Source organism: Fimicolochytrium jonesii (genome assembly GCF_025526975.1).
Source record: "Fimicolochytrium jonesii strain JEL569 chromosome Unknown EV422scaffold_7, whole genome shotgun sequence".
Taxonomy (NCBI): Eukaryota; Fungi; Chytridiomycota; class Chytridiomycetes; order Spizellomycetales; family Powellomycetaceae; genus Fimicolochytrium; species Fimicolochytrium jonesii.
The window spans coordinates 23,557-51,441 of record NW_026515674.1 but is presented as its reverse complement, the minus strand read 5'-3'; the positions used below and the strand labels follow the sequence as shown (position 1 = coordinate 51,441).

General features: G+C 55.7%; 8 protein-coding genes across 8 annotated transcripts; 5 read left to right on the top strand and 3 right to left on the bottom strand.

Annotated features, from left to right (window-relative positions):
• Positions 1–131: 131 nt before the first annotated feature.
• On the top strand, positions 132–2,879 carry EV422DRAFT_494844 (SNF2 family N-terminal domain-containing protein; the record flags this gene model as incomplete). Its single annotated transcript, XM_053067774.1, has 4 exons — positions 132–1,740; positions 1,786–2,239; positions 2,328–2,448; positions 2,535–2,879. 4 exons carry the CDS (start codon positions 132–134, stop codon positions 2,877–2,879), a joined length of 2,529 nt encoding a protein of 842 aa, XP_052926688.1.
• A 1,788-nt stretch (positions 2,880–4,667) lies between these two features.
• Positions 4,668–6,171, top strand: EV422DRAFT_396314 (uncharacterized protein). The gene has a single exon (XM_053066900.1). The coding sequence runs from the start codon at positions 4,768–4,770 to the stop codon at positions 5,926–5,928; it is 1,161 nt and encodes a 386-aa protein (XP_052926687.1). The 5' UTR covers positions 4,668–4,767; the 3' UTR covers positions 5,929–6,171.
• A 2,749-nt stretch (positions 6,172–8,920) lies between these two features.
• EV422DRAFT_523766 (uncharacterized protein) lies at positions 8,921–11,276 on the top strand. Its single transcript, XM_053069944.1, has 5 exons — positions 8,921–9,206; positions 9,567–9,577; positions 9,647–10,803; positions 10,862–10,974; positions 11,054–11,276. The coding sequence occupies exons 1-4, from the start codon at positions 9,082–9,084 to the stop codon at positions 10,898–10,900; spliced, it is 1,332 nt and encodes a 443-aa protein (XP_052926686.1). The 5' UTR covers positions 8,921–9,081; the 3' UTR covers positions 10,901–10,974; positions 11,054–11,276.
• On the top strand, positions 10,933–12,778 carry EV422DRAFT_396239 (HIT-like domain-containing protein). The gene is made up of 8 exons (XM_053066899.1): positions 10,933–10,974; positions 11,054–11,276; positions 11,360–11,517; positions 11,610–11,787; positions 11,863–12,041; positions 12,102–12,292; positions 12,389–12,530; positions 12,615–12,778. Exons 2-8 carry the CDS (start codon positions 11,210–11,212, stop codon positions 12,735–12,737), a joined length of 1,038 nt encoding a protein of 345 aa, XP_052926685.1. The 5' UTR covers positions 10,933–10,974; positions 11,054–11,209; the 3' UTR covers positions 12,738–12,778.
• Positions 12,779–12,819: 41 nt separating this feature from the next.
• Positions 12,820–15,138, bottom strand: EV422DRAFT_577485 (uncharacterized protein; the record flags this gene model as incomplete). The annotated part of the gene is made up of 2 exons (XM_053073257.1): positions 14,470–15,138; positions 12,820–14,366 (listed from the first exon to the last, which is right to left on the bottom strand). Exons 1-2 carry the CDS (start codon positions 15,092–15,094, stop codon positions 12,820–12,822), a joined length of 2,172 nt encoding a protein of 723 aa, XP_052926684.1. The 5' UTR covers positions 15,095–15,138.
• A 208-nt stretch (positions 15,139–15,346) lies between these two features.
• On the bottom strand, positions 15,347–20,628 carry EV422DRAFT_523757 (uncharacterized protein). The gene is made up of 2 exons (XM_053069943.1): positions 18,527–20,628; positions 15,347–18,436 (listed from the first exon to the last, which is right to left on the bottom strand). Exons 1-2 carry the CDS (start codon positions 20,555–20,557, stop codon positions 15,683–15,685), a joined length of 4,785 nt encoding a protein of 1,594 aa, XP_052926683.1. The 5' UTR covers positions 20,558–20,628; the 3' UTR covers positions 15,347–15,682.
• Positions 20,629–22,445: 1,817 nt separating this feature from the next.
• Positions 22,446–23,881, top strand: EV422DRAFT_523754 (NAD-P-binding protein). Its single transcript, XM_053069942.1, has 3 exons — positions 22,446–22,753; positions 22,825–23,130; positions 23,208–23,881. The coding sequence occupies exons 1-3, from the start codon at positions 22,684–22,686 to the stop codon at positions 23,642–23,644; spliced, it is 813 nt and encodes a 270-aa protein (XP_052926682.1). The 5' UTR covers positions 22,446–22,683; the 3' UTR covers positions 23,645–23,881.
• Positions 23,882–24,069: 188 nt separating this feature from the next.
• Positions 24,070–27,417, bottom strand: EV422DRAFT_566069 (uncharacterized protein; the record flags this gene model as incomplete). The annotated part of the gene is made up of 2 exons (XM_053072387.1): positions 24,070–25,151; positions 25,221–27,417. The coding sequence occupies 2 exons, from the start codon at positions 27,415–27,417 to the stop codon at positions 24,070–24,072; spliced, it is 3,279 nt and encodes a 1,092-aa protein (XP_052926681.1).
• Positions 27,418–27,885: the final 468 nt, after the last annotated feature.

Genomic DNA, 27,885 nt, shown 5'->3' with positions numbered 1-27,885 from the left:
TGAAAACTGCAGAAGCCGATTCGGTTGCCGCAAATGTCGCCAAGCTAAAGGAAGCACTGCCGAACGCTGATGTGCAAGTTCTGCGATCGGTCCTCGAAAGTGCCGACTTCGATGTGGATCGGGCCCTGGCCATGGCGACGGGAGGTGATGACGACCCGATCGCTAGCCGGGCAAGCAGCGCCGAGCCCAAGCGACGGCGGTTGGTGCGGAAAAAGGACACGTCCTCGAAAGAAGCCACGCCTGATGTGCAAGTCGTGTCCGTCAAGCCCGCTCCACCCAAACCGGCCCGATTTCAAGAGGACTCTGGGGACGAAACAGATGTCGATGATGGGCCCACTACAAGTTATGGCGAAACGGCGCTGGACAGGAAGACAGTAGACTTTTTCAACACGGCCACCCCGCAGCAAATGACGGAAGCTATGACGGTCTGCACCGCCGCCCAAGCGGACTTCATCGTCGGTCTGCGGCCCTTCCGCAGCATGGGCCACCTCGAAGAATCGCTGACGGGTCACAAAGGGAACCGGCCCCTGGCGAAACTGCCCGAGAAGTATCAGGAGATCCAGGAGGGCTACAACGAGGTTGACGCGTTGATTGAAAAGTGCGAGCGCTATGGGGATGAGGTTATGAGTATCCTGAGGGAGTGGACGCATGCACCGCCGGATGCGCCGGTGGGCGAGAAGGTAGATGAAGATGGTGATGCGCCGGAGATCAGCTTGACGCATATAGACGCCACCGCCGACTCGGATTCCGATTCCGATGTGACCACACGTCCGCAGCAATCGTCATTAGCATCAACCAACCCGCCCAAACCCGCCCGCTGGAAATGTCTCAAAAGCCAACCAGCCCTAATCAACCCGGCCCTAACCCTCAAATCTTACCAACTCGTCGGCGTCTCCTGGCTCTACATGCTGCACGGCAAAGGCCTTGGCGGCATCCTCGCCGACGAAATGGGCCTCGGAAAGACCGCCCAAGTCATCTCCTTCCTCGCCCTCCTCAAGCAACACGGCCACCAAACCCGCCACCTCATCGTCGTCCCCACATCTACTCTCGAGAACTGGCTCCGGGAATTCGCGAGGTGGTGCCCTAATTTGGTTGTTAGACCTTACCATGGGAGTCAGAACGAGCGATATGGGTTGCAGGAACAGTACATGGACGAAGTGGACGGGATCGACGTGTTCGTCACGACGTATACCCTCGCGACCGGCCAGAAGCCGGACCGCGCCTTCCTCCGTCGGCTCAACTGCACGTCCCTGATCCTCGACGAAGGGCATATGGTTAAGAACATGGAGTCCGCACGGTACAAGCACCTCATGTCGTTCAAGACTCCCTTCAGGTTGTTGCTGACCGGCACGCCGTTGCAGAACAACCTCATGGAGTTGCTGGCCCTGTTGACGTTCATCATGCCCCGGTTGTTTGCGAATGTGGACGCGTTTGGCAAGATCTTCAACGTGAAGAATTCGGGGGAGAATGGGTTTTTGAGCAGACAGCGGATTGAGCGTGCCAAGAAGATCATGGCACCGTTTGTGTTGAGAAGGAAGAAACGGCAGGTGTTGAAGGAGTTGCCCGCCAAGACGGTCAAGATTGAGCTGTGTACGCCGACAGAGACGCAGAAGATGCTTTATGAAGGGATCATTGCTGAGAGCAGGAAATCGCTGTTGGCGCAGGCTGAGGAGGCTGCCGCCGCCGCTGCTGCTGAGAAGCAAGCCGAGAGCTCACCAGCCCCACCTACAAAACCCAAGGGTAAAACCAAACCCGCGAAAAGCAAAAAAGGCGCTGCTGCAGGAGCATTACAACGCCAAACCCCCGCCTTCGGCCAACGCCAACTCTCCAACGTCCTCATGCAACTCCGCAAAGCCGCCGACCACCCCCTCCTATTCCGCACCCTCTACACCAACACCCACCTCCGCACCCTCGCCCGCGAAATCATGCGCGAAGACGAATACATCGACGCCAGCCGCGAGTACATCTACGAGGACATGACCGTCATGTCCGATTTCGAGCTCCACAACCTCTGTGGGAGATTCAAGGGGATGAAGAAGCATTGTTTGGCGGAGGAGAGTTGGATGGATGCGGGGAAGGTGGAGTGGTTGAAGAGGAATCTGCTGGTGATGAGGGATCGGGGGGATCGGATCCTGGTTTTTTCGCAGTTTGTGATGATGCTTGATGTGCTGGAGGCTGTGTTGGGGACGATGGGGGTGCGGTATGTGAGGATGGATGGGCGGACGAATATTGTGGAGCGGTAGGTGGTCTTTGAGATGAGTTTGTTTGGAGGGGGCAAAGGGGATTGGGGGCAGGATGGAATGCTCATATTTCTTTTGATGCGATAGACAAACGAGGATAGACGAGTTCAACGAGAACCCGGACATTACGGTCTTTTTGCTTTCGACCAAAGCCGGAGGCTTCGGGATCAACCTCACCAGCGCTAACGTCGTTATTATCTACGACATGGTAAGTGGCGGAAAAGGATATTTGTCCTCAACCTCGCTTTTCCCCCCTTCGAGTCCCCGATGACTCACCCACTTTCTTTTGGGCAGGACTTCAACCCACACAACGACGCGCAAGCCGAAGACCGCGCCCACCGCGTCGGCCAAACGCGCGACGTGACCGTCTACAAGCTCGTCCTCGACAACAGCATCGAGCAGCATATCCTCAAGAACGCGCAGACGAAGTTGAAGCTGGATGAGCGGGTCCAGGAGGGTGAACAACAACATCAGCAGCCACATGTGGTTTTTGACGGGGAGGGTGGGAAGGGCAAAGGGAAGGAGACGGATAGTGATACTGCGGAGGGTGCGGAGGGGGGGAAGGAGGATGAGGCCGCCGAGATTGCGGATGTCGGGTTTTTGGAGATGTTGAGGAATGAGTTGGTCGCTGGGTCTTGAAGGAGACGCGTTTCCGGTTTTGCAGGAGCGTGGAAAAGGAGGGAATATACCATGGTTGGGTGGGATATTGGGGTTGTGTGTAGCGAGTGCAGGATAGGGTAGGCTGTTTTTAAGGAGGATTGGCTACGGAGAGAAATTTGTATGAGACGGTGGGTATGAAGAGAGGTTTGAGATGCAAGTTCTTATAAATTTATATCGGATCGGGGTTGGGGATGAGTATTCAACGGAAGTGATGATGACAGACGCTGGCTCGCAAAGGAGGATGTGGGGAATCATCTTCCCATTCTTCCACAACAAAACCTGGTCGAAAACTCCCTCCCTCCAGGCAACCGTGACTTTCTTCTCATCAAGGGATGTTCACTGGACCTGTTCTATGTATCAACATGCTATAAAACGACATTTGGAGTCATCACGTCAATCATGGTTATCCTCACCCAGCTCCAACTTCTCATCGAGACATCCGGTCTTGTGGAAAGGTAGTCAGGACCATTGGCATTGAAATGCAAGCATTTCGACACTTCGAGATGGCCACTGTTTGCGGCCGAATTGATCGCCGATGTCGTACAGTCCTCACGATGGGTGTGAAGCCATTCAACTAGTTTGAGCCAACCCATTCGAGCTGCATCATCCATTGCTTGCGTCGTCCAGCCTTCCTGTCTATGGCAATCCAAGAATCTGATCACTTTAAGGTGACCAGTCCATTGCCGCCTCGTCCATAGGAACGACGATGCACCCTTCCGATCTGTTTTCGTGAAGCCATTGCACCACCTCGAGACGTCATATTCGCGGCAATGCCCATAGCATCCAAGGTGCACGCTTCCGATCTATTCTCATTAAGCCATTTGACGACGCTGAGGTGTCCATGTGCCGCTGCCAGGTGCATCGCACTTGCACTTCCGGTCCGTGTTCATGGAGCCATTGCACTGTCTTAAGCCATTGCACCAATGACCCGCTGCCACGTCCAGTGCTGGGTGGCGGTTTCTGGTCTGCCACAATTATGGCTTTTGCATTTGGTACATCCCGGATGCAGCGAAGGCGCACGGTGAAGTCCATCAGAGTAGGGATCATGCAGATAGTTATGACTCTATACTGCGTAAGTTCTTGCTGCTACCATAGGTAGGTTCTTTCTGTTGCTGTATGCAGCTGCATATTTTCTACCTGTTTTCTGTTTTCATGCCCTTCATGGCCAAAATCGGGAAGAAGCGCGAGGTGCATTGTGCTCCGTCGTTCCGAAAGTGCCCTGGGCACGCGCTGTCGATTACCGTCATTCGGGGTGGTTTAGTCCGCCTAGTTACACCCAAATCTTGAGCTTATTCGCTAACCTGAGGCATTCACTGCCGAATCAACGGCAAGACCTCAGCTCGCTAATAAGCGTCGAGCGATTAGTCCTACGACTCTTGTAATTTGGGGGCAATATATGGGGGTCTCCGCGGACATTTCGCGTCGACAACCTCCGCGGCGTCCAGATCTGGAAATTTGGGCAACTCCTCAGCATTTTGACCGCTGCAAGCTCGTAACATGGCAGCGAGGACTGACATTTGGAGGTGAAAGATTTTCAGAGGAAGGATCAAAGAATAACACCTGCACCGTGATGAGGTGCAGTATTTCACTAGTCATCGTAAGGGCCCCGAGCGAGGGCCGGTCACCGGAGAAGGTTGATCACTGGACAGTACTTACAGAACTGTGATCACCTTGTACGTACAGTACGTCTACTGCCTGCAAGAGCCTCGAAGAGTAGCTTCGATGGTACATATGTACATGGTGGGCTCGTAGCCGCCCTGAATCTGGTATAAATACGGGGGAGTCAATCTGCATCCTGGGCGACTCTCCTATCATCACAGAGGCTAAATCTCTTACTTCTTCGTTTTCCGCGAAAATCAATCGGAAGATGAAGCATTGGGTCTTCAAGGCATCCGCTGTTGCTGCCCTGGCGGGCGTGACGTCTTCCACCAAGTGTGCAAACCCTGCAACCCCTATCGCAACCGGACCGAAACTTGGCGCCTACAATACATCGGCAACCATCCCCTGGGCGACGCTTCAAACCTTCGATTCGGCCAACCCGTCCGTCGACTTTACACTCTACAATCCGGGCGCACCCGCAGATGCTCAAGGAGCTCGTTTCACCAGATGCGCGGTGGACACGGGATCGACGTCGCTTGTCCTGCCTGCACGAAGGCTCGACCGAGAGCTCTATGAAAGCTCCACCGAGCAAGGGTACATGTTCTACACATCGAATGACCGGTTGAGCATCGGCAAGTGGATGAACCAGACGATCGTTTTCAATACCACCTCCGCGATCCAATTGAAAGGCACAGTTCCCGTGCTGGCCATCGCGCGCCAATGCATCTGCCACGGCTGGAAACTGCAGGAAGATGGGTATGACTGTCCTGACAGCAAGCGGCAGGGGCCCTGGATAGAGCGGAACAGGATCGGGATCTACATGATGGGCGTAGGCTTCGGCTCCAAGAGCGATCCGGCCGGGGTCTTCGGATGGGACAAGAACACTTTTCTCAACGTTCTGCCCGATGACGCTCATCCCGGCCCCTTCCGTAAAGGGTGGATATTGGACGAGACCGGCGCCACCCTCGGATTGACAGAACTCAACACCGATCGGTTCCTCTGGGCACCGCTCCGACGGTCGTACCCTGATGCTACCCTCGACTGGCAGCGCCTCGAGGGAGTCATCAAGGTGAACGACCTCCCTGAGCTCAATTCAACCTCCACGCTCATCGACTCGGGTATCAACACCATGATTCTGACGGCGCCTGCTGACTACGCGGTCCCACTAAACGAGGAAGGCAATATCACCCTTGGCACACACATCAACGTCAAGTTCGGGCCTCGGCATGCCCATATCGGTGAGATCACATACACGATTGGATCCCAAGCTCCGTATCAACCCGCAAAAGACACAACCATCAAGCCTCGCATTGGCGTGGAGGGTCCTGGAATCGGCCGAGTGAATACCGGGATTCGGGCCATGAAGCTTTACCATCTGGCGTTTGATGCGGAAGAAGGATTCTATGGCATGCGCAGGCGCGAAACGTAGCATCATACCCCATTCTAACTTCGTTACAATACAAATACAATCTGTAGACGGATATTCTTCCTTTCATAGTCATAGGCAGAATTCCATCACCATGAGCGATTAGTAGGACCAGTTCACAAAGTCAGACCAGTTCTCTCGAAAGGGTGCTACAAAGCGCTGAGAACGGTGTTTGCACCTAAGGAGGAGGGTGAGCGGCTGAGGATTCTCGTAAGGAGTTACGAGAGTTTGACGCTCGCTTCATGACGCTTGCTAAGAAAACGATGGCGACGCCTCCGCCCACCAGAAAGGAGCTTCATGTAGTCGCGATGGCACACTTGCACGGACCCCATCACAGTTTCATGTTCAGACATCCCTCGTGTGTACCGAAGGAATAGCTTTTGCTTCGGGCGGCGGTTCGTACAGTCTTGTGACCGTTGTGGCGATACGATACATGTCCTTATCGTGTGCGTACCTCATAATCGAAAGTGGGATGGTCTTTCCGTATATTTAGATCCCGAACGCGGTGGGTAGCGCCGAAGGTAATTCATTCGCCAAGCACTTTATCGTTGACTGCCTCTTTGATTGTACGCGCCAACTGGACATGGTCGTCTCTGGCGAGACAACCCCATCGTGAGACAGACGTGTGCATCCGATACCTGTTGAGCATCCGACGTATGCATCCGATACCTGTTGATTCCCCGCGATGAAAAAATGATCTCGACAATCAACGAGCAGAGTCGGAGAACCCCCACTTGTAGATTCCACATGGTGCTTACTTCGATTGCACCAGTGTCTGATGCATGGTTGGGCACGATGGGCCGGGCCACTTGAGTTCTTCGATTTCACCGTTTCAAGTACGCTTTCGGCACCTGCAGTTTTCCATCTCTTTTTTGCTGTTTTATTCGCATCCCACCCTCCGCTCCATTGCATCGGCCGCCCAATCCCCTCCGCACAATGACGAGATAACATCCTCCTCCTCCTCGCTCTTCCCCCCTTCTTCTCCAAGCACCATGACAGCGCACACCATGATTCACACATAAAAACATGGACCATGATGTGCACCGTCATGTGCTGTTCCTGCACCGCCTGGGAACCGTCTGAGCTGCTAGTGGGCCTGTTTTCATGCTCCGGATTCGCCTACATTCGCGCGCTAGCACGAAGCGCGACGATTACTTCGTCCTCGAAATACTCGAGGCGGGACACGCTATCCAGCGGGAAGGCGTGGGACTTGGAGTCGCTGCACTCTCCAAATATCCTATTCCTCATGAGGGCGTCGCGTTCGCCGTCGCGGTTCGTGGGCTTATCCTCCAACTCCATGACCTGTTTGTCCTTTGTCTCTGTGCGACCTAATACTACTTGGACCAAGTGTTAAATACCAAAACCGACGCTGGCCAGCCAGTGTTGGATCCGCGAGGTGGGGACGGTGAGTGTCATCGGGGTGCCACTAGTCTTCGTGGTCAGGTATTCCACTACTGGTCTCCAATGCAGAGTGCCGATCCAAAGTCCCGCTGAGAGAGTTTCGTTCCGGAACGATAGTTGCCATCTCATCCTGTCTTTCAGCTCCTTGGACACCCACCGGGAGTGAGACCGTGAATTATCTTAACCGGTCGTGAGTCCCACTCCGGGCGTAACTCGATATTTGCGGACGTTGTCGAAGCAACGTTGGAAGAGGGAGCTGCGTTGTTCATGGGGTACGCGTGGGACGTTGTTTGGGGGAAGCCAAGGCGTCTTACTGTTAAGTCACGCGTCATGGGAGATAACGGGGGGGGGGGTGTTGTGACGCGTGCTGTCATGCCTATCGGGTCATCCTCCGCCAGATAAGAGAGAGCGCAAATAGTGGGCGGGCGATGGCGTGCCTGATGCCGTCAGTCCGTGTTCCGTCTGACTCACCCTTCATCACACACATACGTACTACACTATCCGTTTTTTCCTAAATAGAACAACTGCTGCTCGCCACACCGTCTGGTCTTCTCGCCCCCCCCCCCCAATATTCCCAACGCAACATTCGTAGCGTCAACCATCGGAGGCCCGACATTCGTTAACTGCGTCCGTAGCCGTCGCAAAAAAGACAACTTCCCCCCGAGAAAACAGACATACCGCCGTTGGCGCCACACTTCCGCTCACTTAAAACCAGCGACCGCCGACGATCAAATCAACGCCACTGTCGATCGACGTCTGAGAAGAAGGAAGCTACTTCAATCAACCGCCGCCTACTCCCCAAACGCAGCCGTCGCTCAAATCTGGCGCAAGCCTCACCTCATATTCCCCCCCCGGAGGCCTCGCACGGCCTCGCACTTGAATAAAAGACAAGACAACACATCATCACCAACCCCCCTAAACATGTCCTCCTCAACACCCTCCTCAGCTCCCTCCCTCCCAATCCCCATAACCGCCCGCCCCGCAACAACCCACATCGACCTCCGTAACAACCTACCCTATCTCACGCAACTAGGCAGCGATAGGGGCTTCAGCTTCGACGAGGAGGTTCTCCTGTCTCCGACTACGTCAAGTTCGAGTGCGACGAGTAGTTCCGGGAGGCCGTCGTTCTTGTATGGACGTGCTGGTGCATATGGAGGGGGGTACCCGAGTGTGAGCCCGAGTACGTTGAGGGAGTGGAGGCAGAAGAGTGAGACGGTGGTGGATGAGATTAGGCTGGATTAATTACGTACGAGCGCGAGAGGGGAGCTGCGAGCGAGCGAACGAGCGTGAGCTTAGAGCGTAGCGAACGAGGGCGGTATCTGCGGGCGAGCGAAGGGAGGTGGCCACGAGCGCTATAGCGAGTCTCAGCGAGCGTCAGACAGATCTTTTGTCCGATCTTTCGCGCCCTCCAAGCACTTGATCCATCCAATTGAGATTATTTTTTGGGGGGAGATGGAATGAATTTGAAGGTTTTTTTTTTGGGTGGGGGGGGGGGTGCCTGGGGAGTGAGTTCATGCATTCTTCACCATACATACGTAGTAGTTGTATTTTCTACATTTTTGCAATACATCCATCCAGTTGTCAACCGGAGGGGGGGAGAGGAGAGGAGGGACCACCATCTTCAAATTCAGTCGTTGTTCCGCTCATCAGTTGATTAATGGACTCCTGCGCCACACCCCGTCACTCCATCACTTTGGCCATTCGTCACTCAACCCCCCCAGCTCACCCATCCATCAGAAGACAACACAAAACAGCATGGGGCAAATAAAACTACGCGGGGGAGTCCCCGACCAAGAGCATGACCTGCAAGTGGCTCCCGACGGCACGGAGTCGATCATCATCGGGAGGAACATGTGGGGGATAACACAGAAACGCGCGAGGTATGGTATGGTCGGGGTCATCTTGTCGTCCAGGAGGAGGCACTGGGAGCCGAGCGCCGGCGAGGAAGGTTTGAGGATTCGCGAGCGAAGGGAGGGGATCGCGAGCGAAGCGAGCATGGGTCTTGTACTGGAGCCAGCGGAGCGAGCCACATTGCGCCAAAGGCGCATTGGTTCCCCTAACCACGGCTCTTAGCGAGCGCCAGCGAGCTATGTTCCTGCCCCCACCGCCCGCCCAGCCTCCTCCTCGCGAGCGGAGCGAGCAGGGTATCGTTCAATCATCCATCGCCCATCCAACCAACCAACCAACTTTCGCTTCGCTTCGTTCCTCATCCATCATGTATAAATAATTCATGAATTCAGTCGAGAGCAAGGTAAGCGCCTTTCTCATGGGTAACTCTCCCCTGAACATCTCACCGATACGATACATCTCCCCCCCGCAGTGCGCGTAGACTACAACCCGCTCACCTCCAAGCTAACCATCACCCAACTCGGCCCCAATACCTCCTACGCTACCGTTCTCGGAGACACCATACCCATCGGACAACACCAAACCGTCACCCTCGACCGCGACAGCGCGTTCTCGCTTTTGGAGGATAAGCTGTGGTTTTATGTCATCTGGCCCAGGAAGAGGGGGCCGAGTCCCCTTGATTTCGAGACGGAGGATGGAAGGGACGGGGGTGGCGAGACAAAGGGGGTGGCGAGACCGACAAAGAGGAAACGATTACCCCCCCGTAAACGCACCGCTGCAAGTTATAAAGAGGACGAGTCTGGGAGCGAGTTTGGGGAGGATGATGAGGAGGAGGAATATGTGGGTGGGAGTGGGGATGAGGATGAGGATGATGATGATGATATGGAGGACTTTATCGATGATGATGATTTGGAAGATGACGAGGACGATTCTGATGGCAATAAGGGGAAGGCAAAGAAATCAAAGAAGAGGGAATGTATGTACGGGAAGAAGTGTTATAGACGGAATCCACAGCATTTTGAGGAGTTTGCACATCCGTGGTTGGATGAGGATCAGGATGGGGGTGGTGCGAGTGGTAGGCGGGGGTCGGCGCCGCAGAGTACGCAGAAACGTACGAGTGGGAATGGAAGGACGCCGAGTGGTAGGTTTGCAATGAGCCCGCGAACGCCCGCTACACCGGTTGATCCGCCGAGGATGCGGACGATGGGTGGTGGGGTTAGTCATCAGTCTGGGAGCAGTTCCAAGACGGTGTCTCCTGTGGATCGGCCGCCACACAGGGCAGCAGCGGCACCTGATACTCCAGCTCCGTCGAATCCGGTCATCATCGGTAATCAATCCGTCTCTAGAACGGACAACGCAAACACCTCACCCGTCCCCCCGCTGCCGCACCCGGCAGCTACACCCATCACCCCAGCCCCACCTCAAGACCTAGCCAGCAACCATCAATCCACCTCGTATTCAAACGGCAAAACAACATCTCCTGAACCAGCAACCGTCGAAACACGAAACCAAACTTCATCCCACACGCATAAACCCATCCCAACCACCTCAGACGACGAAACAACCGACGGAAACGAATCCGACGTCGTTTTCCCTGCCCCAGCCAACGATACTACTTCAACAGCACATGTAAGTGCCCCTCCATCGCGCATCACCCCCACAGGACAAACATTTACTGACCCGACAGACAATGTTCTTCCAAAGCAACCCACCGACCCGCCCATAACACTCGCCATCCACTCCCTCGCCACCGCCGAGGGACAGGTCGATCTTCAACAGGCCGCCGAATGTTTCGCTGAGGTCAGGGTTCTATCTACCCCTCTGCATCTGCGTTCAACAGCCTGGACATTAACGTGGCCCGTCTTCTCAACCTAAACAGACACTCTCAACCTACCGAACCTCCCCAACATCGCCCAATCTGCACATCACCCTACTAGACTCGGACGCACACGTCTTGGCCGCCTATGAGAAAGCCATCGCGGCTGCGGGGGTCACCGGTGGGGTGTTCAAGGCCATCAAGGGCGATCTGGCGACTATGAAGAGTGTGGCGGGGTGTGATTGTGCAGTGGTGGTTTTGGAGACCAGTTGGCGGTGGAAAGTCTGTAAGTCACACTCTGTCCACCCATGTTCCCGTTCAAATGTGTTGGGCTTCCGCGCACGATGTTAAAATGCGGTTTGTTATTAGCGAGTACGGCTATCAGTGGACGGATTCATGAGAGAGCCGGGCCGGCATTGCATGAGCAGGCTCGGACACTGTACCCGAACCCCGCTGTGCTCGGTGAGGCCTACCCCGTCCCTGTACCTGCTTCCTCGCCGTTGTTTACGGAGGAAGGGGTCCACCACGTACGTACGTTTGCTTCACCTCACCCCTTCCGCTTTTTTACGTCTGTTTCTTTACCCCCCCAACTGATTTATTGTGATTTTTCCATGTGCAGGTGATATACACAGTCCCACCCAACATGAACCCGCTCCGCGCACATTGTATATCCCAAACGGAGCTCGGCACCGCCATCAAAGCCCTCCGAGCCACGTGGGCGGCGGTGTTTAGGGCTGCTGGTGGGATCTCTGGCCGAAGTACATCCATCCTTCCCGCTCCGACTGCGCGGAATGCGTGTATGTAAACAGCAAAGGATTGTAGAATGTCAATTAGACATCCTGGTTTTGGATGTTGACGTTTTTCACGTTTAGTCGCGACGTTGATGAGTGCTGCGAGGAATGGAAACGGGAGCACCGCACCCCCAGGACCGGCTCGACCAACGGGACACTGGAACGACGCCCTGCGGATGTACTGTCTCCACCCCGACCAGCACGCGGACGTCGTCGTGGAATACGATGATGAGATTGTGGTCGTGCGCGATAAATTCCCGGTAACTCTCATGTCTCCCCCACCCTCATGGATCACACCACTGACATCTCACACCACGTAGAAAGCGAAACATCACCTCCTGATAATCCCGCGGAAACCCATCGACGGGATATCGAACCTGGGACCCGGGGATGTGGGGCTGTTGGACGGGTTGAAGAAAAAGGCGGACGAGATTGTGGCGGGGATCAGCCGCGAGGTCGGGGGGATGGATGTGGAGTGCAGGGTTGGGTTTCATGCGGTTCCTAGTATGAAGTGGGTATCACACAAACTCTCTTGATTCCACACATACATGTGGCTTTGAAGCCCCCCTTACTGATGATTTTGTTCCTGCTGGATGCGATTCTGAAGGCAGTTGCATCTGCATGTGATATCCCAAGACTTTGACTCGCCGCATCTGAAGAATAAGAAACACTGGAACTCGTTCACGACGCCATTCTTTAAAGATTTCGAGGAGGTCAGAGACATCCTGAATAGGGAGGGGAGTGTCAACGTACGTCAAATCGTCACCCTTTTCATTCTTGCCCATCGCACGGGGACTCATTCGAATTACCCTGTTTTTTGTTTTTTTCGGTAGTTTGATACGGCGTACTATGAGGGGTTGCTGAAGGGACCGTTGAAATGTCATCGGTGTGGGGAGGAAGTGAAGAATATCCCGGGGTTGAAAGCGCATATTGGGGGGTGTGGGGGGGTAGAGTAGGGGAGAGTATATGTAGGTTTTCGGAAAATGTGTAACTTTAGCGGAACGAGCGCTATAGAACACATTCCATCTGAAGGTAGATTTAAGGACTGTACGCGTCCATGTCGACAATGACCTGCCACAGGGGCCTCGTCGGCGCCGGGCTACTCGACAACGCCGCCGGCCTCGTCACCACATCACTCCCGGTATCACTGAACACGCTGCGCGCCGCCGACCGCGGTCTGTCGGTTTCTCCACGACCGGGGAGGAAAAACGGCTCCACGGCCGCCACGTCCCTCACCCGTCGCTCGAAATAGGCTTTGGCGGTCAGCGGGCTATGTGCGGGGCGGCCGAGGGGGGAGGACTGCTCCGACCACGGGCGGGAGGACATTTCGCGCGGGTCGCCGTGGCCGGGCATGTTGAGCGCGGCTTTGTGGCTCTGGCGGATGTCGCTTTGGTCCGACCAGGGTCGTGGAACGATCGGGTCGTGGTTGGTGTTGGGAGAGGATCTGGATTTCCGGCGGCGCAGGCGGTGACGGGAGCGGGAGCTGAGGGTTAGCCGGTGCATCAGGGTGCCGGAGTCGCGGGTGTGCGGGCGGGAGGGTGGGGTGGAGGTTGTACCGGGGGTCCACAGTCTGTTGCGTTTGCCTGTTTCCTGGGTTGTCGGACGGGACGAGGACGGCCCGGCAGCGCCGACAACGTCCCCGAATCGATCGGTGCGTGCCCCGAATCCCAGGGGATGTCCCCCCCCTCCACCGGGTCCGCCAAACACCGACCGCCTCCCCACACTGATCCTGCCCACCACCACCCCACCCCCCGCACGTCGCGCAACCCTCCTCTCCTCCCTCCGCCTCCTGAGATCCGCCCGGATCGCTTTCACATCCTTCATCGTCCACCAACAATCGATCTTGGCTGCCAGCCCGTCGCCCCTCACGTCGCCCTCCGATCCCCCCGGGTCGGCGCTACTCACCGTCGACTGTTCGGGGACCCACATGGGCGCCGGCGCCGGGCGGACGAGCAGACTCCGGCGATGCGGGGGTTTCCGCTGCTGCGTCTGTAACCGCCACGCATCGCCGGGATCGTCGTCGTCGTCGTCCGCGAGCTCCACCCCGTCCTCCTTCTCCCGCGACCGCCCGCGGCGGAGATGGAGGTAGTGGTACGTGCGCGGCGCGGGCGGGAGGCGGTAGATCTCCTCTGGCCCCACGAACGCGCGGTGGAGGATTGCGAGAGGGATGTGCAGGCCGCGGGAGAGGAAGGTGGTGGAGAGACGGTGGAGGGAGGCGAGGTGGAGGGTGTGGGTTGGGGTGTGCAGGTGGATCAGGTAGTTTTGGTCTTGGGGAGCCTGGGGGGCGTGGCGCCTGCGGTGGTGAGGGGGTGTTGTGGTGGAGTTGGCGGCGCTGGCGCTGGAGGGGTTTTTGCGGCGGAGGAAGGAGTGGCGGCTGGTGGAGGCCGGGCGGGAGTGGGTGGTGCGTGCCATTGGGGAGCCTGGGGTGGGGAGATGTGCGGAGCGGGGTGTGCTGGTGTCGGGGGCCGGTCCTTGCGGAGGTGTTGTGGTGGTGGGAGGCGTTCCCGACGGTGGTTTGGCGGCTTGTGATGGAAGTTTCGGAGGGACGACTGTCTTTGTCTGGGTCCTTTGGCGTGTTGTTTCGTCTGATCCAGAGGCACGATAGTAAGATAAAATGTCAGAATGCAGTTTTCGCACGCATCATATCAAACCAGCAGAAAATAGAGCGAACACGTTGTGAATTCTGACCTTTCACAGCAGCCACACTAGATTTCGTCGGCGTCTTCACCTCCCTCTTCTTCTCCACTGGCGCACTCATGAGTTTCCCAACCTTCCCACCCCTCGCCGCCGCCCGCACCCCCGCAGCCCCACGTCCTCTCTTCGAGCCAGCCGCAAACCTAACCCCCTCACTCCTCCTCCCATGCCCTTTCCTCGATCTCCGCCCAGTATCCACCTCCTCATCCTCTGCACCACCCGCTTCCTCGTCCCTCTCCCAATATATTTTCTCAACTCTGGACGCATCCCTGCTTTTGGCGCTCGGTTCAAGCGATCCGCCACGAGGCGGGAGTTTAACGTGGCAGAAGTTGGCGACGACGACTCGTGTCATGGGCGCGGCGGGATCGCGGCGGTGCAAATCTTGCAGCGCGGATCGCATTTTGAAGGAGGCGGAGAGATCGGGGAGGCGGAAAGGGAAGGAGGTGTGTGCTGCTGCATCTGCGCCGGCTGGAGCAGTCATTGTGGGTCCGTCCGCGATGGAGTTGCTAGGGAATGCATTTACTTTCCGTACAGGGCGGTCGTAGAAGCTGCGCGGGGTTGGGGAGACATGACGGCTGTTTGGGAGCTGAAGCGGGGGAAGCACAGCTGTTGCTGGCATTATTGCTACGCTGATGAGGCTATGTGCAGGGAGAATGGTTCCAGTAGAACTCGCAGAGGCTGAAGTTCGATCCATTCATCGGTGGGCAGCGGAACGCCGCTTTCGACAGCGGACTTACGCGCTGTCAATTTTCCACAGCCGCTTTTTTCAGGATGACAGTCGCATTATTCAAGTCGATAGGACTGCTGGGGGAAGCCTGATACGTGCGCTTCTGGATCAGTAAACACATCTTCGACGTAAATGTAATGCGGGTATTCTGCAGAGCTTCCGGATCATAAGATACCGGTTCGGAAGAGCTCACCGAAGTCTCTGAATGCTCAATATTATTTCTTTGCGAGAATGTACATACACACGAATGCGGGGAAGATGGATGCAATGACAAAGCTCATAGATAAGGCTATCTACAAAAGGGAGAATGTCTCTACACATCCGAAACAAAATTGGTGCTCTACGCTCTGCTCTCTCACGCCGGAACCCCGCTGAAGAACCGCGCTCCTACAATTTAAACGCTCCATGAAGGCCGCAGGACCGCAACTCAGGATGGCTAGGCTACACATCGCCGGCCAAACAAAACATGCTCTTCAGTCCTCAGTCCTCGCGGCTTTGGCCCCGGTGACCCTGCCCCGAGTCTTCTCGTCTCCTAGCATCTCGTCGGACAGGTCGCTCATCTCTCCTATCGTCTCGTCGGACAGGTCGCTCATCTCGCCTATCATCTCGTCGGACGGGTCGCTTATCACGATCGTCGTATTCGTCAGATCCGGTCTTCTGACGAAGTGTACGGGCATCCCTCTCTGTCTGCAGGACCCGAGCGGTCTCCTTGTGGTGCAAGCTGCGTCTTGCTGCGAATTTAGGAACGTTGTGTTCATTCTCTTCTACCCTGCCTGGACCTTTTCGGTATTCCTTTGGTCTATCTGAGGAGCGAGAGTGAAGATCACGCCGGGGATTGCCTCTTTCTTCGCGCGGTCCATCGCTGGAGTCGTTTCTTGCGGTACGACGAGGGGCGTCATTGTATTCTGTTCGGTCATCACGGCGGAAATCCGTGTTGCGGTCACGGCTGCGAGCGGTTCTTCCCTCCCGCCCTTGGCCGTGTCCGTCATCACGACGACGGTCATCATACCGTTCAGGCCTTGTATCTCCCCTCCCAGGCTTCTCCTGGTCATACCCATCATCGAGGCGACGGTCATTAGACAGCTCTTCTCTCTCATCGGACCTTGCACCCCGCTCTACACGATAGGCTTCATCGGGGTCGCGTCCAGATCTTGCACTCCGCTCCACCCGATATCCCTCATCGGACTCGCGTCTGAAGTCTGCCCTCGGATTGCGCACCTGCTCGCGCTCATCCCCAGGGCGGCCAGTACCCCGTTCTGGCCTGTCATCCAGTCGGTCATCGCGCTTGGGAACGGACTCATCATCGCGACGGCGGTCGGTATATCGGTCTGAACGGCCTTCCGGCTCTCGCTGATCTAATCTCCGACCCGCACCTCGGTGAGGTCTCTCCCCTCTCTCAAATCGAGCATGGTTACTCGTGTGACGGGCGTCGACGTTCTCCCTCTCTCGGTCATCATCTCTTCGCCGGTCCTGCGGCGCATAGTCCTGGTCACCCCATTGGCGCGAAACACCCCGCTCATCTCTTGGGGTGTAGTCCTCTTCATGCCTTTGACGGGAGAAATCGCTTTCGTCTCCGTGATCTACGGGCCTGCGCTCTCTCGTTCCTCCAGTCGTTTCTCCTGTACGATCCCTCGCTGGATATACAGAATGGTCATTTCCTGACGATCGAATGTCCCGAGCAGGATGTTGCTTCGAGGTCCCCGGGAAGGGTGTATGTACGTGGAAGGGTGCCCTCATTTCCTCTGGCAACTGTCCATTCCTAACTCGTTTTGCCCGCCACAATTCCTTTATCTGAGCGGCATAGTCCTTGGCTCCATCGCGCACAACCTTGCCGTACAAGAGTTCCCAAATGCCAAGGACTTCCTCGATCCGCGTTTCCAGAACCTCGAGTATCGCCTGCTCGTTCTCGGTCGATTGTGCGTATCGCACCTTGATCAATTTTCGCATGACCATCAAGGTCCGGTAGCGGGCCTGGAGGTCGGCGGCATCCGAAGGCGAGCTGGCGATAATGTCCGTGACGAGCTTGATGCGGCTTTTGACGTCCAGCCTCTTGCCCGCCTCCGTTCGCAGATGCTGCAACGTCTTCTTGTGCTCCTCCAAATACAGCCTAGGGAGAGCGTTCAATGCCAATTTGGCGACCTTGTTACGCGTTATCGTGATCGCGTCGTGGTGTTTGGCTTGAAACACCGCCCACGCATCGTCCAACCGGCCGAGCGCGACGTACAGCTCGCCATACGTGGCGATATCTTGAAGGCGCATCCTCCTCGCTTGCTCGGCGCTGGTGATGGGCATCACGCCGGCCTTTTCCGCGGCATCCATAACTTCCTGCGCGCGTACTAGCCACGATACATTGTCCTCGGTGGTCCTGCTTGTCGCGTACACACACAAACGGCCCAGACTTTCATTAACGAACGGAAGGCCATCGAACTTTTTGAGGAACGCCCATGCTTCTTCCAGTTTGTTAGTGCTGATGAGAAGCGTGACGAGGACGTCAAAGCAGGCTTGGTCCAGCTCTATGCCGCGGTGCCACGCAATTTCGGCCCAGCGGATCGCAAGCTCGGGTTCGCGGATGCGAGAGGTAAGGTGCAGGAGAGCGTGCATAAGCGGACGACTCAATGCAATTTTCTTAACCCCCGTCGCGATGGGTGCGGTCGCACTTCGGGGTAGGTTAAGCCAATCCTCAACAACGTCCAGCCCTTTCTGGGCATCGCTCATGTGGGCCGCTCTGACGAAACAGAAGATGAGCGGTAGCAAGACCCCGCTGTCGATATACCTCTCTGCCCCGCCTCGGAAGGCGGCGTCTTTCGGCCAGGTTCGGAACTTTTTGTCCTTCGAAGCCTCATGCGCCAAGAGGAGTACGTCTTCCCAGATCTTCAATGCCGTTTGGAACCCCACCTCATCCTGCCGCGCCGCACACATTGACAACATGAGTTCGATAGCGACTTTTCCGGGCTTGGGTATTATGGTCAGGCCCATCGGTTTTCCCGTTACCGACGCGTTGAACAGTTCGAGCCCATGGTCCCAGCCTCCCTCATTCTGGTTTTTCAAACATGTTGCTAGAAACACATTCACGTAAGTCAGGTTCGGCTCTGGGATGTCGCTCCAATACCGCAAAAGATTCTTCATTCGCTGTTGACGTTTTGCCGTTGGGACGTCAGCGGGGTTTACCCCATCGGCACTGGTAACGAGTGCTTTCAAGCCGTGTGGAGGTAAGGTCAAGCCTATTGCCCGCATCTAAAAGGACAAGACATCGACAAAGCTGTTAGTGACTCTTCTAATTCCGCAAATCACGCATCAAATTCCAATCCGCCCAGAAACACATACCCGACGATAGCATTTGTCCACTACCTTCTCCATGCCCTCCCTGGCGGCCGCCATCATCACCGTGGCGTAGACATCCGCATTCGCCACCTCCGTGGAGTTGAGCTCCAGGTAGCGGTAGGCCTCCTCTCCCAGTCCATTGTGAGTGAGGCTTTTGAGCCTGGCTGCCAATTTGATTGGGTCGGTGTGGATTTTGTATTCCTCCCCTGGGCGCAGTGGCTTTACTTCCGGTACCTCGGCGGGGTTGGGTTTCCGCGCCGGAGTCGGGATCGGGACGGGCTCTTCAGAGAGATTGGAATCTTCCTCAGGAAGGGACGAAGTTTTCGATGCGGGGGGCGGTTGATCTACCATGATGCCGGCTTCATAGATCTCATCCTTCCCCTCGGAGCCTGCGGCTTTGTGGTTGTTGGTTCCCAATTCGCGCCCACCGGCAGCATTTGGCCCGCCGTCAACGGATGACGAGACCGTTTCGCGGCTGCTCTCTTGCGACGTTTCCTTTGCCCAATTCGATGCGACATCAGTCGTCGAGTCCACGGGAATATCTACAGTTGTTTCCTTTGACGCAAGGTCAGGCACTCCCGCCTCCGACGAAGCCGATGGCTCTGTTGGCTCCGCAGTAACGGTATCCTCGGCAGGAACATCATCGTTCGATTCCTTTGCAGGCTTGTCTACCATGATGCCCGCTTCGTAAACCTTCTCCTGTGTATCCGACCCAGCCCTTCCTCTTTCGCTGACGTTCAGATCGTCACTTCCCACACCAGCTGACGCTTCAGCGACAGGTACGTCGTGCTCCTCGGTGACCTCTCTGTCTTCAAATTCCTCAACCACGTTCGTTGCAACCTCTGCAGATCGCTTTGCCGTGTCTGCGGCTGCGTCCGTTCGCGTAATCTCTGCATCTGTTTCGTTTGCCGTGACTGCAGATACCTCAGAGTCCGCCCTCGCGATATCGGATTGCACCTTCCGTTCACTGCTCAGATCAGCTGTGAAAGCTCCCTCTGCACCAAGCTGCTCTTCGACAAGCTGCTCCGGCAACACCGGCGTATTCATATCTTTCATCTCCTGTATCTCGGCATTTTCCATTTGTCCCTGATTAGTTGCAGAACCCAACGACGACTCCTCGACCGTTTGCTTTGATACAACTTCGGGTCTTATGTTTTCCGTCTCATCTATGATTTCCGTCTCCCGAGATTCCTCCTGCACTGACAAGTCAGCCTTTGATGGATCGCTAGTCGCGTCCACTTCCAGCGAAACATTATTTGTAGATCCGGAAACTTCGCTGATGACTTCCACCTCCTCTCCGCGAGGCTCTTCCTCGACCACCTGCTCCGACGGAATCTCACTTTCTACTCTTTGTGTCTCCTGAGGTCCCTCCCGGGCTGCCACATCCGACTTCTTTAACACGTTACCGGTCGCCTCCACCTCCATCGAAACGTCATTCGCAAATTCGGGAACTTCGCTTTTGTCAGACTGCCCTACTTCCACCTCCTCTCTGACGGACTCTTCCTCCACCGCCTGCTCTGGCAGAACCTCCGTTTCTATTCTTTGCGTGTCCAAAAGTTCCTCCTGGACTGGTGAGGACTCGTTGGTTGCGTCTACTTCGACAGCGTGGTCCTTGAGGATTTGAGACGGTTCCTTTCCGCCAGACTGCTGCCCCTCGTCCGTCTCTCGCTCCACCTGATCACCGTTGTTCACATGCTTCGTTTTGTCCGTCGCGGCGTCTTCTATTGCGGTCGAAAACCCTTCACAGAGTGCAGCGAGCTGCTCGGGTGTCATTCGTCCCCCACCGCCGGCACTAACACTGATACTTCCATTATCGAGCGCGGGAGTCGTCAGTGACGCCGATGCCAAACCCGCCGCCTCTCCCTTCTCACGAGCGCCAGCAGCGGGAGCCTTCTCCTTTAGCTCCTCGGCCTTGGAGTCGTCGCTCAGAACGGAGTATCGCAGCTTGGGGAACGCCGTTGGCCTGAACACTAGGCCTGACGATATTAGCCGCCGCCGGTATACGACGTTGCAGGACAGCGTTCGGCGCAACATGCTTGCGAACTATCTGTTACAAGTTACTACTATACTTCTCCCATGACCCAGGGTCAAATGCAAGCACAAAAAGGTCCGGAGACGTGAATCGGAACTATTCGCCGGAATTAAACTCACACATACGCACGTGATCCGCGAGCGAGAGCGAGAGCGAGAGACAAACTCGACAGTGCATCGAGAAATGACAGTATGTGGAGACCTCAAAACGTCGACCGACATGCACGCTTCGTGCATGGAGCATTTTCCAGTTTAGGGAAGCGTAGGTCAGTCCACCAGTCTTTAAGACCGTCTTGAGCCACCATGTTTTGTTCTACGCAAATTCATCAGCACATGCTCGACCTACGTCGAAGAGAGCAAGAACATCCATCTATCCCCAACAAAGGAAGCAAGAACAATCAGCTATCAATCTACTAATGGCCTCAGAGAAGCTACGCCACCAGATCATTGACGAATGCTTTGCATTGCTCGAAACTCTTTAGGGGACGAAAGTACGAGGAATTCGACAATCATCGCGGGGACATACTTGAGCAGGATGCCCGCCTCAACTTTCGCAGAAATATAGCCCTTGTCACTCACCCTCCTTCTTTGGGATTCAACATTCTCAACCCATGCTGGCCAATCGTTAAACACGATCTTTGCGAGAGACTGCCGCGCAACGCAATCAAAACATGGTCTCGCTAGCGAAGAGCGATATGGAACATCAATCCTCTCGTAGCTATACTCCTATCAGGGGCGGAAGCCAGAGGAACCCTTGAAGAGCCTATCCTCAGGCTCGTTCTTCGACGAGGGAAAGTACGACATCGTCAACCTGGTGCAGCCGGAGGCCACTGGACATGGATGCATTTGGGACCAGGAGTCCACGTTGGCTGACATCATAAAGCCTTGAAAGATCACTTTCGAGGGAAAGGGTGATGAACAGCGTATGACGATGATTATGATTCCATCAAGCCATACGTTGCGTTAGTGGACCCCCAAGACGATCTTGAACGCTTAATGAACCCCGACGAAATAGCCATTCCTGAGAGGATAATATATGTTAGGTATCGCTTCGATTGGGCCAGCTGCTGCTTCGCGACTTGGAAACAGTCTAATCCATCCTGAGATCCCAACCCATTTCCGTGTATACCCGACTCACGGCACGGGTTCACTCGGTACAAGTTTGGCGTAGGCCATCTCAGAGAGTTGCCATGCCATTTTCGACATCCATAACTATACCGCCAGCATTTTCTGTCAGGACAATCATGAATATAGAATGGGCGTCGCTCCACTGTATGTCTGGGGGCATACCTTGGGCGATCTGGTAATGACTGACGTGGAAGGCCTAGACGAGATCGAAGAAGTGAATGGCAAGAAATGGCGAGTCCGTTTAGAGAATTGCGACTCTTGAATATTTGGTTCCGTCATGTGTGAAGTATTTGTAAGCACGAGCATGTACTGTATATCGAGATAATCGTGGAGAAAAAGAGAAAGGGCTCCCCAAGTCCTACGTCCTACGTCGTAATCTAGCGAGGCCACAGAATGCATGCCCTAACGCCATGAGACGTGTGACGATAATATTGATGAACCTGCCATGGCAAACCTGTCCACCTTGTCCACCTGAAGGCCGACATGGTAAGTGATGCTCAGATCCGGAGTAAACGTGGTAAGGATTCGGGGTCGTTGTATGGAACATAGACTATCGATTCGACAAAGCTGAGGCTGCGGCCGCCCACGATGATCCATCGATCTCGTCTGATAAAGCCTGAAGCGCCCTCAATTGATCAAGCGTCGCGTCCGATAGCACTCCGACAACGCGACTGGGACGTGAGAGAGCCGCGTTCCGACATGTGGCAGCCGCCTGGCAGGCCGCCGAATGTTCCACACGTAGTACTGTAAACTCTGTAATACAATGCCACGTATTGTGCAATGTGCAGTACAAAAGGTACAAAGGCCATAACAAAGAAAGGGTGGCCCGGGGTGGCCGCATATTGCGTTTAGGCGCTCGAACGTTCGAACGCGCATCCGTGACATTCAACGGATTGCGACTTTCGTTGCTGGTCCCCCCCAAAAAAGTACTTAAGCCGGCACCCGATGCTCCATCCTTGTATCGTCTGCTATTCACCCAAGATAACATCAACTCCACCAAGATGACCACCGTCTCCACCCCCACCGCCACCCTCGGCCAACCTCTCGCGGGCAAAGTCGCCCTCATAACCGGTACGTAATCCCCTCCCATCTTACACATCTCGCACCTCCCATCCTCCCATCTCACACCTCGCCTCCTTCAGGCGGCTCCCGGGGCATCGGCCGAGCTATTGCCCTCCGGCTTGCCAACGACGGCGCCTCCGTCATCGTCAACTACGTCAGCAACGATGCGACCGCTAAGGCCGTCGTTGACGAGATCAACGCCCTCCCTGCCACGAAGGACGCGAAAGACGGCAAGCCCCGCGCGATCGCTGTTAAGGCGGATGTGGCGAGCGTGGACCAGGCTAAGAAGCTTGCGGACCGGGCGCTTGAGGTTTATGGGAAGTTGGATGTTTTGGTGCTCAATGCCGGGATCTTACCCAATGAGAGCTTGTTGCAGATTACTGATGGTATGTTTGATAAGGGAGCAAAGCAAAGAAAGAAACATCATGGCCGAGTAGACTCACCATTCTTCATGAACCAACAGCCTCCTTCGACCGCGCCTTCGCCGTAAACGTCAAAGGCCCCCTCTTCCTCACCCAATCCCTCGCCCCCAAAATGTCGCCCAACGGCCGCGTCATTTTCTTCTCCTCCACCCTCACCGCCGCCTCCGTCGTCACCCCCAACTACCTCCTCTACAACGCCACAAAGGGCGCCGTCGAGCAACTCGCGCGTGTCCTCGCCAAGGAGTTGTCCAAGAGCTATGGTCTGACCGTCAACACGGTTTCGCCCGGCCCGACGGCCACGGAAATGTTCTTCGAGGGAAAGTCGGAGCAGACGTTGAACTTCATCAAGGGGCTTTCGCCTTTCAACCGCTTCGGCGAGCCCAACGAGATTGCTGCTGCTGTCGCCTTCTTTGCTGGCCCAGATAGCTCGTGGGTTAACGGCCACAATCTGCGGGTGAACGGCGGTTATGTTGTCTAGGTGCCCGTGGCTACGGAGGCCCCTACGGCGTTTCACCCTTTTCCATTTCGACGTAGTGCATGTACGTGTACAGAGGCCTGAAACGTGTTGGCTTTGTTCAACAGCGTAGCTGAGGCGTATTGTTCATCGTTCTTCCTGTCTGTCATGCTAGCATGTCTGCTCCTTGAGTACAACAGATGTATCTTTATACCATTGTCTCTGAATCATATCCGCCTCCGGTCATGAATGAAAGAGAGATGCCATGTCGATTAAATTACTGATGCGTCTAACATCTTATGAGAGAACTGGAAGGACGCAATACGCAAAAATGCGGGGAAGGTTGACTATCCTACCGTCGCCCCCAACCTAACACGTACGCCGCGAAGCAAAAGAGCCCCGTTCTACATCTACCCAAGAAATAATGGTCTCCCAACTACGTCTTACGCCTACTTCCCTTCACCCAACCTCCAAATAACCTTCGGCATCCGCTTTGGATCCCACTCCGGCTCCCCAAACACCGCCTCCGTATCCGGATACACCTCCCAGTACGCATCCCCTTCCCTCAACCTTCTCCCCGCCTCCACAACCCCCACATGCATCAACGGCGAGTCTCCAAGCTGCATATTCCTCTTATAATTCTGGAGATGCGTGAGAGCCGAGTCAAGGACGAATAACTCAACGTCGTTGTTCACACCCCCTTTTTGTGGGGCGAAAATGGGGTCGCTCGGGCGCGGGAAGGCGTACCATTGACCGGTGTTGTTGGGTGTGTTGGGATGCATTTGCATCGACTGAATGACGCGGGGCCCGGTTTCCCAGTCGGGCTCGACGGGCATGTTGAGGACGCACCAGTTGGCGTCCGCCGGGACCCAGGACGAGCAACCTGTGCCGTGGGGTGGGACGCCGTAGGTAAAGTTTTGCGGGACAGGGACGAGGTCGGCGGTGAAGGGGCGGGTGTATGCTCCTGTTTGCAGCTTGGCGTCGAATACTTCGAGCATTTTGGTGCATTGGGCGCGGATGAGCTCGCTGTGTACCAAGATTTTGTTCTGCTTTGCTATGGCGAGGTCGCGTTCGGCCGGGCGCCCGTAACAGTTATACACGCGGCCGTGTTGCGCGCGGGACATGACAAGAGCGTTGCCCCAGTCGGCGAATTGGGAGTTCACAATGACGAATTTAATCCCCGAGCGGTGGGCGGCGTCGGTCGTGCAACCTTCGTCGAGGGCCATCCACGAGTCGCGGCGCATGAAAGTTGTGAGGGCAGTGAGTGTGGCAAATTCGCTGCACTTGCGCCAGATGTCATTAACGGCGGGGTTGATGCGCTGGTTGAGGGCTGTGTATTGTCCGCGAGTGTAGAGGCGAATTCTGTCGCCGCCGCCGAGGGTGACGATGTCGGCGTCTTTGACCAGTGGAGAGTCGTAGACGCTGCGTAAGTCGCCCCAGAGGGTGTCGAGGTCACCCCAAGCCCAGGACGAGCAACGGGAAGTGTCGACCCAGGGCTTGAAAATGCTGCCGAAGGCCATGCGGAATTGAACTTTGAGCGAAATCAAAGGATTAGGATTGTTGAAGGGATGAGCCAATGAACAACCAATCGCAAACTCACCTAGATTCGACGGCCGCCCCTTCAACTTCGCACTATCAAGCGTCTGCCTCCTCACCCTCCAACACTCCCAACTCGTCAACGGCAAATCATACATCCGGCACAGATTGTCCGCGACATACTGATCCATACTTTCGCTCGCCCACCGCTCATTCACCATTCCGAGATCCACAACATGCACGTTGGCCGGCCACGCGTTCTTGCCGTCGTACAGCTTCTTAACCCCGTCGACGCCGATCGAGGAGGGGACAAACAGGTACGTTTCCATGAATGCGGAGCCGTTACGTGAGGCCATGCTGTCGAGCGCGGCGCGGACGTATGTGGGCAGATGACCGCGCTCCCAGACGTTGATAACGCACACCGGAGCTGGGCCATCGGTAGTCGTTCTGAGAATGCCGTTGGTGCCGGTGACGAGAGGTAGGTTGCCCCGTCCGTCCCACAAGTTCATGAGGCCCACGGGGACGTGCGAGTTCTGCCAATGGCGGTAGAGGGTGATGACGACCATCAGTCCGGTCGAGACGACGTTAGTGGCCAGAACAAACTTGCCGGCGGGGGATTTGTTGTATCTGACGAATGCGTTGCGCACCATGTTGAAACCAGATGGTGTCGCTAGCGTTTGGATGTACCTCGAAGCGTAGATGATGTTCTCGTACGAGCCGCGAAGTGCACCCTTGACGGACCATGTCCCTTGCGTCGTCTTGGTTTCGACGAAACGACCAAAGTCCACGGCCCATTTGTCGAAGGTGTTGGCGAAAACTTGTCCCGCAACGACCCATGCGCCTAACACACCGATGTAGACGATTGTAGCCTGCAACCACGTCGATAGGTACAAGTCGAAAGCCCATGCTCCGACAAGGGATCCGACGACAGTGTACACCACCGGGTGGAGGAGGTACAATCCGACGGATATCCTTCCCAAAAACAAGAACGGTCGGGAAGAAAGGATCGTACAGAGCCCGGGAGAAAGCTCCAAACCCAGCATGATGGCAACGGCGGTGTAGAATTCTGGAATATTCCATTGGTCGCCGCGACTGCCCGAACGTCCCCAATGACCTTCGTTAATGTCCCATGTTGTCCACTTTGCGATCCTCATGTACGGGTCCCGAAAGTACATGCTTGTGAGCGCGACGAAGAGGAGGGTTGATTTCCAAAAGGTGGCGGCGCGGGATATACGGACCCGCGCCCAGACTCCAGCCTGTGCCTGCTGCGCGATAAGGAACCCCCACATGAAATGAGCATACACCGATGAGGTGAACGTGAACCACGTCGCCAGAACCACGGTGATCGTCCGACTGGATTTTGGGTAAGCCAGCATCACGAGCGCAACGGCGAAAAGGAGGAAAGAGCCCTCCAATGCCGTCCGGATGGTTTGTTGAGGTCGGTCCGGGAACGGCATCTCATGACCACCGACCAGGAATGCCACGGCACCGCTGAAGATGTCACTAAAAGGAAACCAGTCGTTTCTGCACCACTGTTTAGCATCTTCGTCGACGGGTATCCAGATCGTGTTATGTTCTGCAGCTTGGGCGGTGAGTGTGCAGAGTCGCAGGTGCACCATCGCCCACATAACCAAAAGCGAGCCCATCACGGGAATCAACAAGCGGAACGGTCGTCGTAAGAACGCAGAGGCAACCTTGTTAAGTGATGGGTTTTCGAGGTATCGGATCATCAACACTCTTCCCGATAAGAGAAAGAAGAGCGAGATAGGCAAAGGAGTAAGCCCAAGATACCGCACAATCCTGCCGAATATAGGCCACATACGGGCATCTACTCCGCCCACAAAGTCAAAGTGCCGCAAAAAGTTGGCGCTGGCCACGATGAGCGCCAGGATCCCACGTAATCCATCAAAGTGCTCAATCCGCGACGTTTGCTGCTGCTGTTGTTTCCCCCCCGTATGAGAGTACGATTGTCCCTTTTCATCGTCATCCTTTTTCGTCGTTATTGTCGTCGTGGGAAGAAGAGTCGCTCTGTGTCCCAGGTCGTGGGAATCTTCGTTATGGCTGCTGGTCACCACGCTCCAGGCGTGGCTTTCCACATCCCCGCCATTCTCTACACCTCCAAGCTCCTCATCTGCACTGAAGATAGTTTCCGTATCGGAAAGGGTGCTAGGCAGCCTGTATCTGCCTGCCCGCTGTGGTGAGTCCTCCGCCCTCGGCGTAGACCCCCTGCTACTGCCGCAGTTTGAAGGCGGAGTGTACATTCGTCGGAGTTTCGGAGGGTCTACAGAATTTGCGTGTGCGTGCTGTGAGCAGTGAAACCGCTAGGTGAAGTTCGTTTACGGGCGGAGAACCGGTCCACGAAGGAATGGAAGGAACTCTGCGCAAATGGCAAATTACCCTGGGCAGCAGGAAAGCATACACGGTTGGTGAAAAAGCCAGCAGATATGGTTGAGGAACACGGAAAGACCTCCCAAACCAAACAGCCGGCTCTCTCTCTCTCTCTCTTTCTCGCAAAACCACCCTCGCTGTCTCTTTCGCGAGGAGTGCCCAAAAATAGGCCTTTGGTCGGGGTAGGATGTAGCGAAGGTTCGAAACGTGGCCGCTCTCAGCTCAGGGCTTCCATCCGAATTTACAGTACACAACTCCGGCCGCTTATCCAGTACCCGAGGGTAATATGTAAGCTCTTCTCGCGTTTCTCATCGCGCGCGCGCCCTCGTCATCAGAAACCA

Coding starts and splice junctions, on each gene's coding strand:
- EV422DRAFT_396314 (XM_053066900.1), top strand. CDS start 4,768: ATGAAGCATTGGGTCTTCAAGGCATCCGCTGTTGCTGCCCTGGCGGGC.
- EV422DRAFT_523766 (XM_053069944.1), top strand. CDS start 9,082: ATGGGGCAAATAAAACTACGCGGGGGAGTCCCCGACCAAGAGCATGAC. Junction 10,804..10,861: donor ATACTACTTCAACAGCACAT/GTAAGTGCCCCT, acceptor CTGACCCGACAG/ACAATGTTCTTCCAAAGCAA.
- EV422DRAFT_396239 (XM_053066899.1), top strand. CDS start 11,210: ATGAAGAGTGTGGCGGGGTGTGATTGTGCAGTGGTGGTTTTGGAGACC. Junction 11,277..11,359: donor CAGTTGGCGGTGGAAAGTCT/GTAAGTCACACT, acceptor GTTTGTTATTAG/CGAGTACGGCTATCAGTGGA. Junction 11,518..11,609: donor CGGAGGAAGGGGTCCACCAC/GTACGTACGTTT, acceptor TTCCATGTGCAG/GTGATATACACAGTCCCACC.
- EV422DRAFT_523757 (XM_053069943.1), bottom strand. CDS start 20,557: ATGTTGCGCCGAACGCTGTCCTGCAACGTCGTATACCGGCGGCGGCTA. Junction 18,437..18,526: donor TGGACAAATGCTATCGTCGG/GTATGTGTTTCT, acceptor TTGTCCTTTTAG/ATGCGGGCAATAGGCTTGAC.
- EV422DRAFT_523754 (XM_053069942.1), top strand. CDS start 22,684: ATGACCACCGTCTCCACCCCCACCGCCACCCTCGGCCAACCTCTCGCG. Junction 22,754..22,824: donor CAAAGTCGCCCTCATAACCG/GTACGTAATCCC, acceptor CGCCTCCTTCAG/GCGGCTCCCGGGGCATCGGC. Junction 23,131..23,207: donor CTTGTTGCAGATTACTGATG/GTATGTTTGATA, acceptor ATGAACCAACAG/CCTCCTTCGACCGCGCCTTC.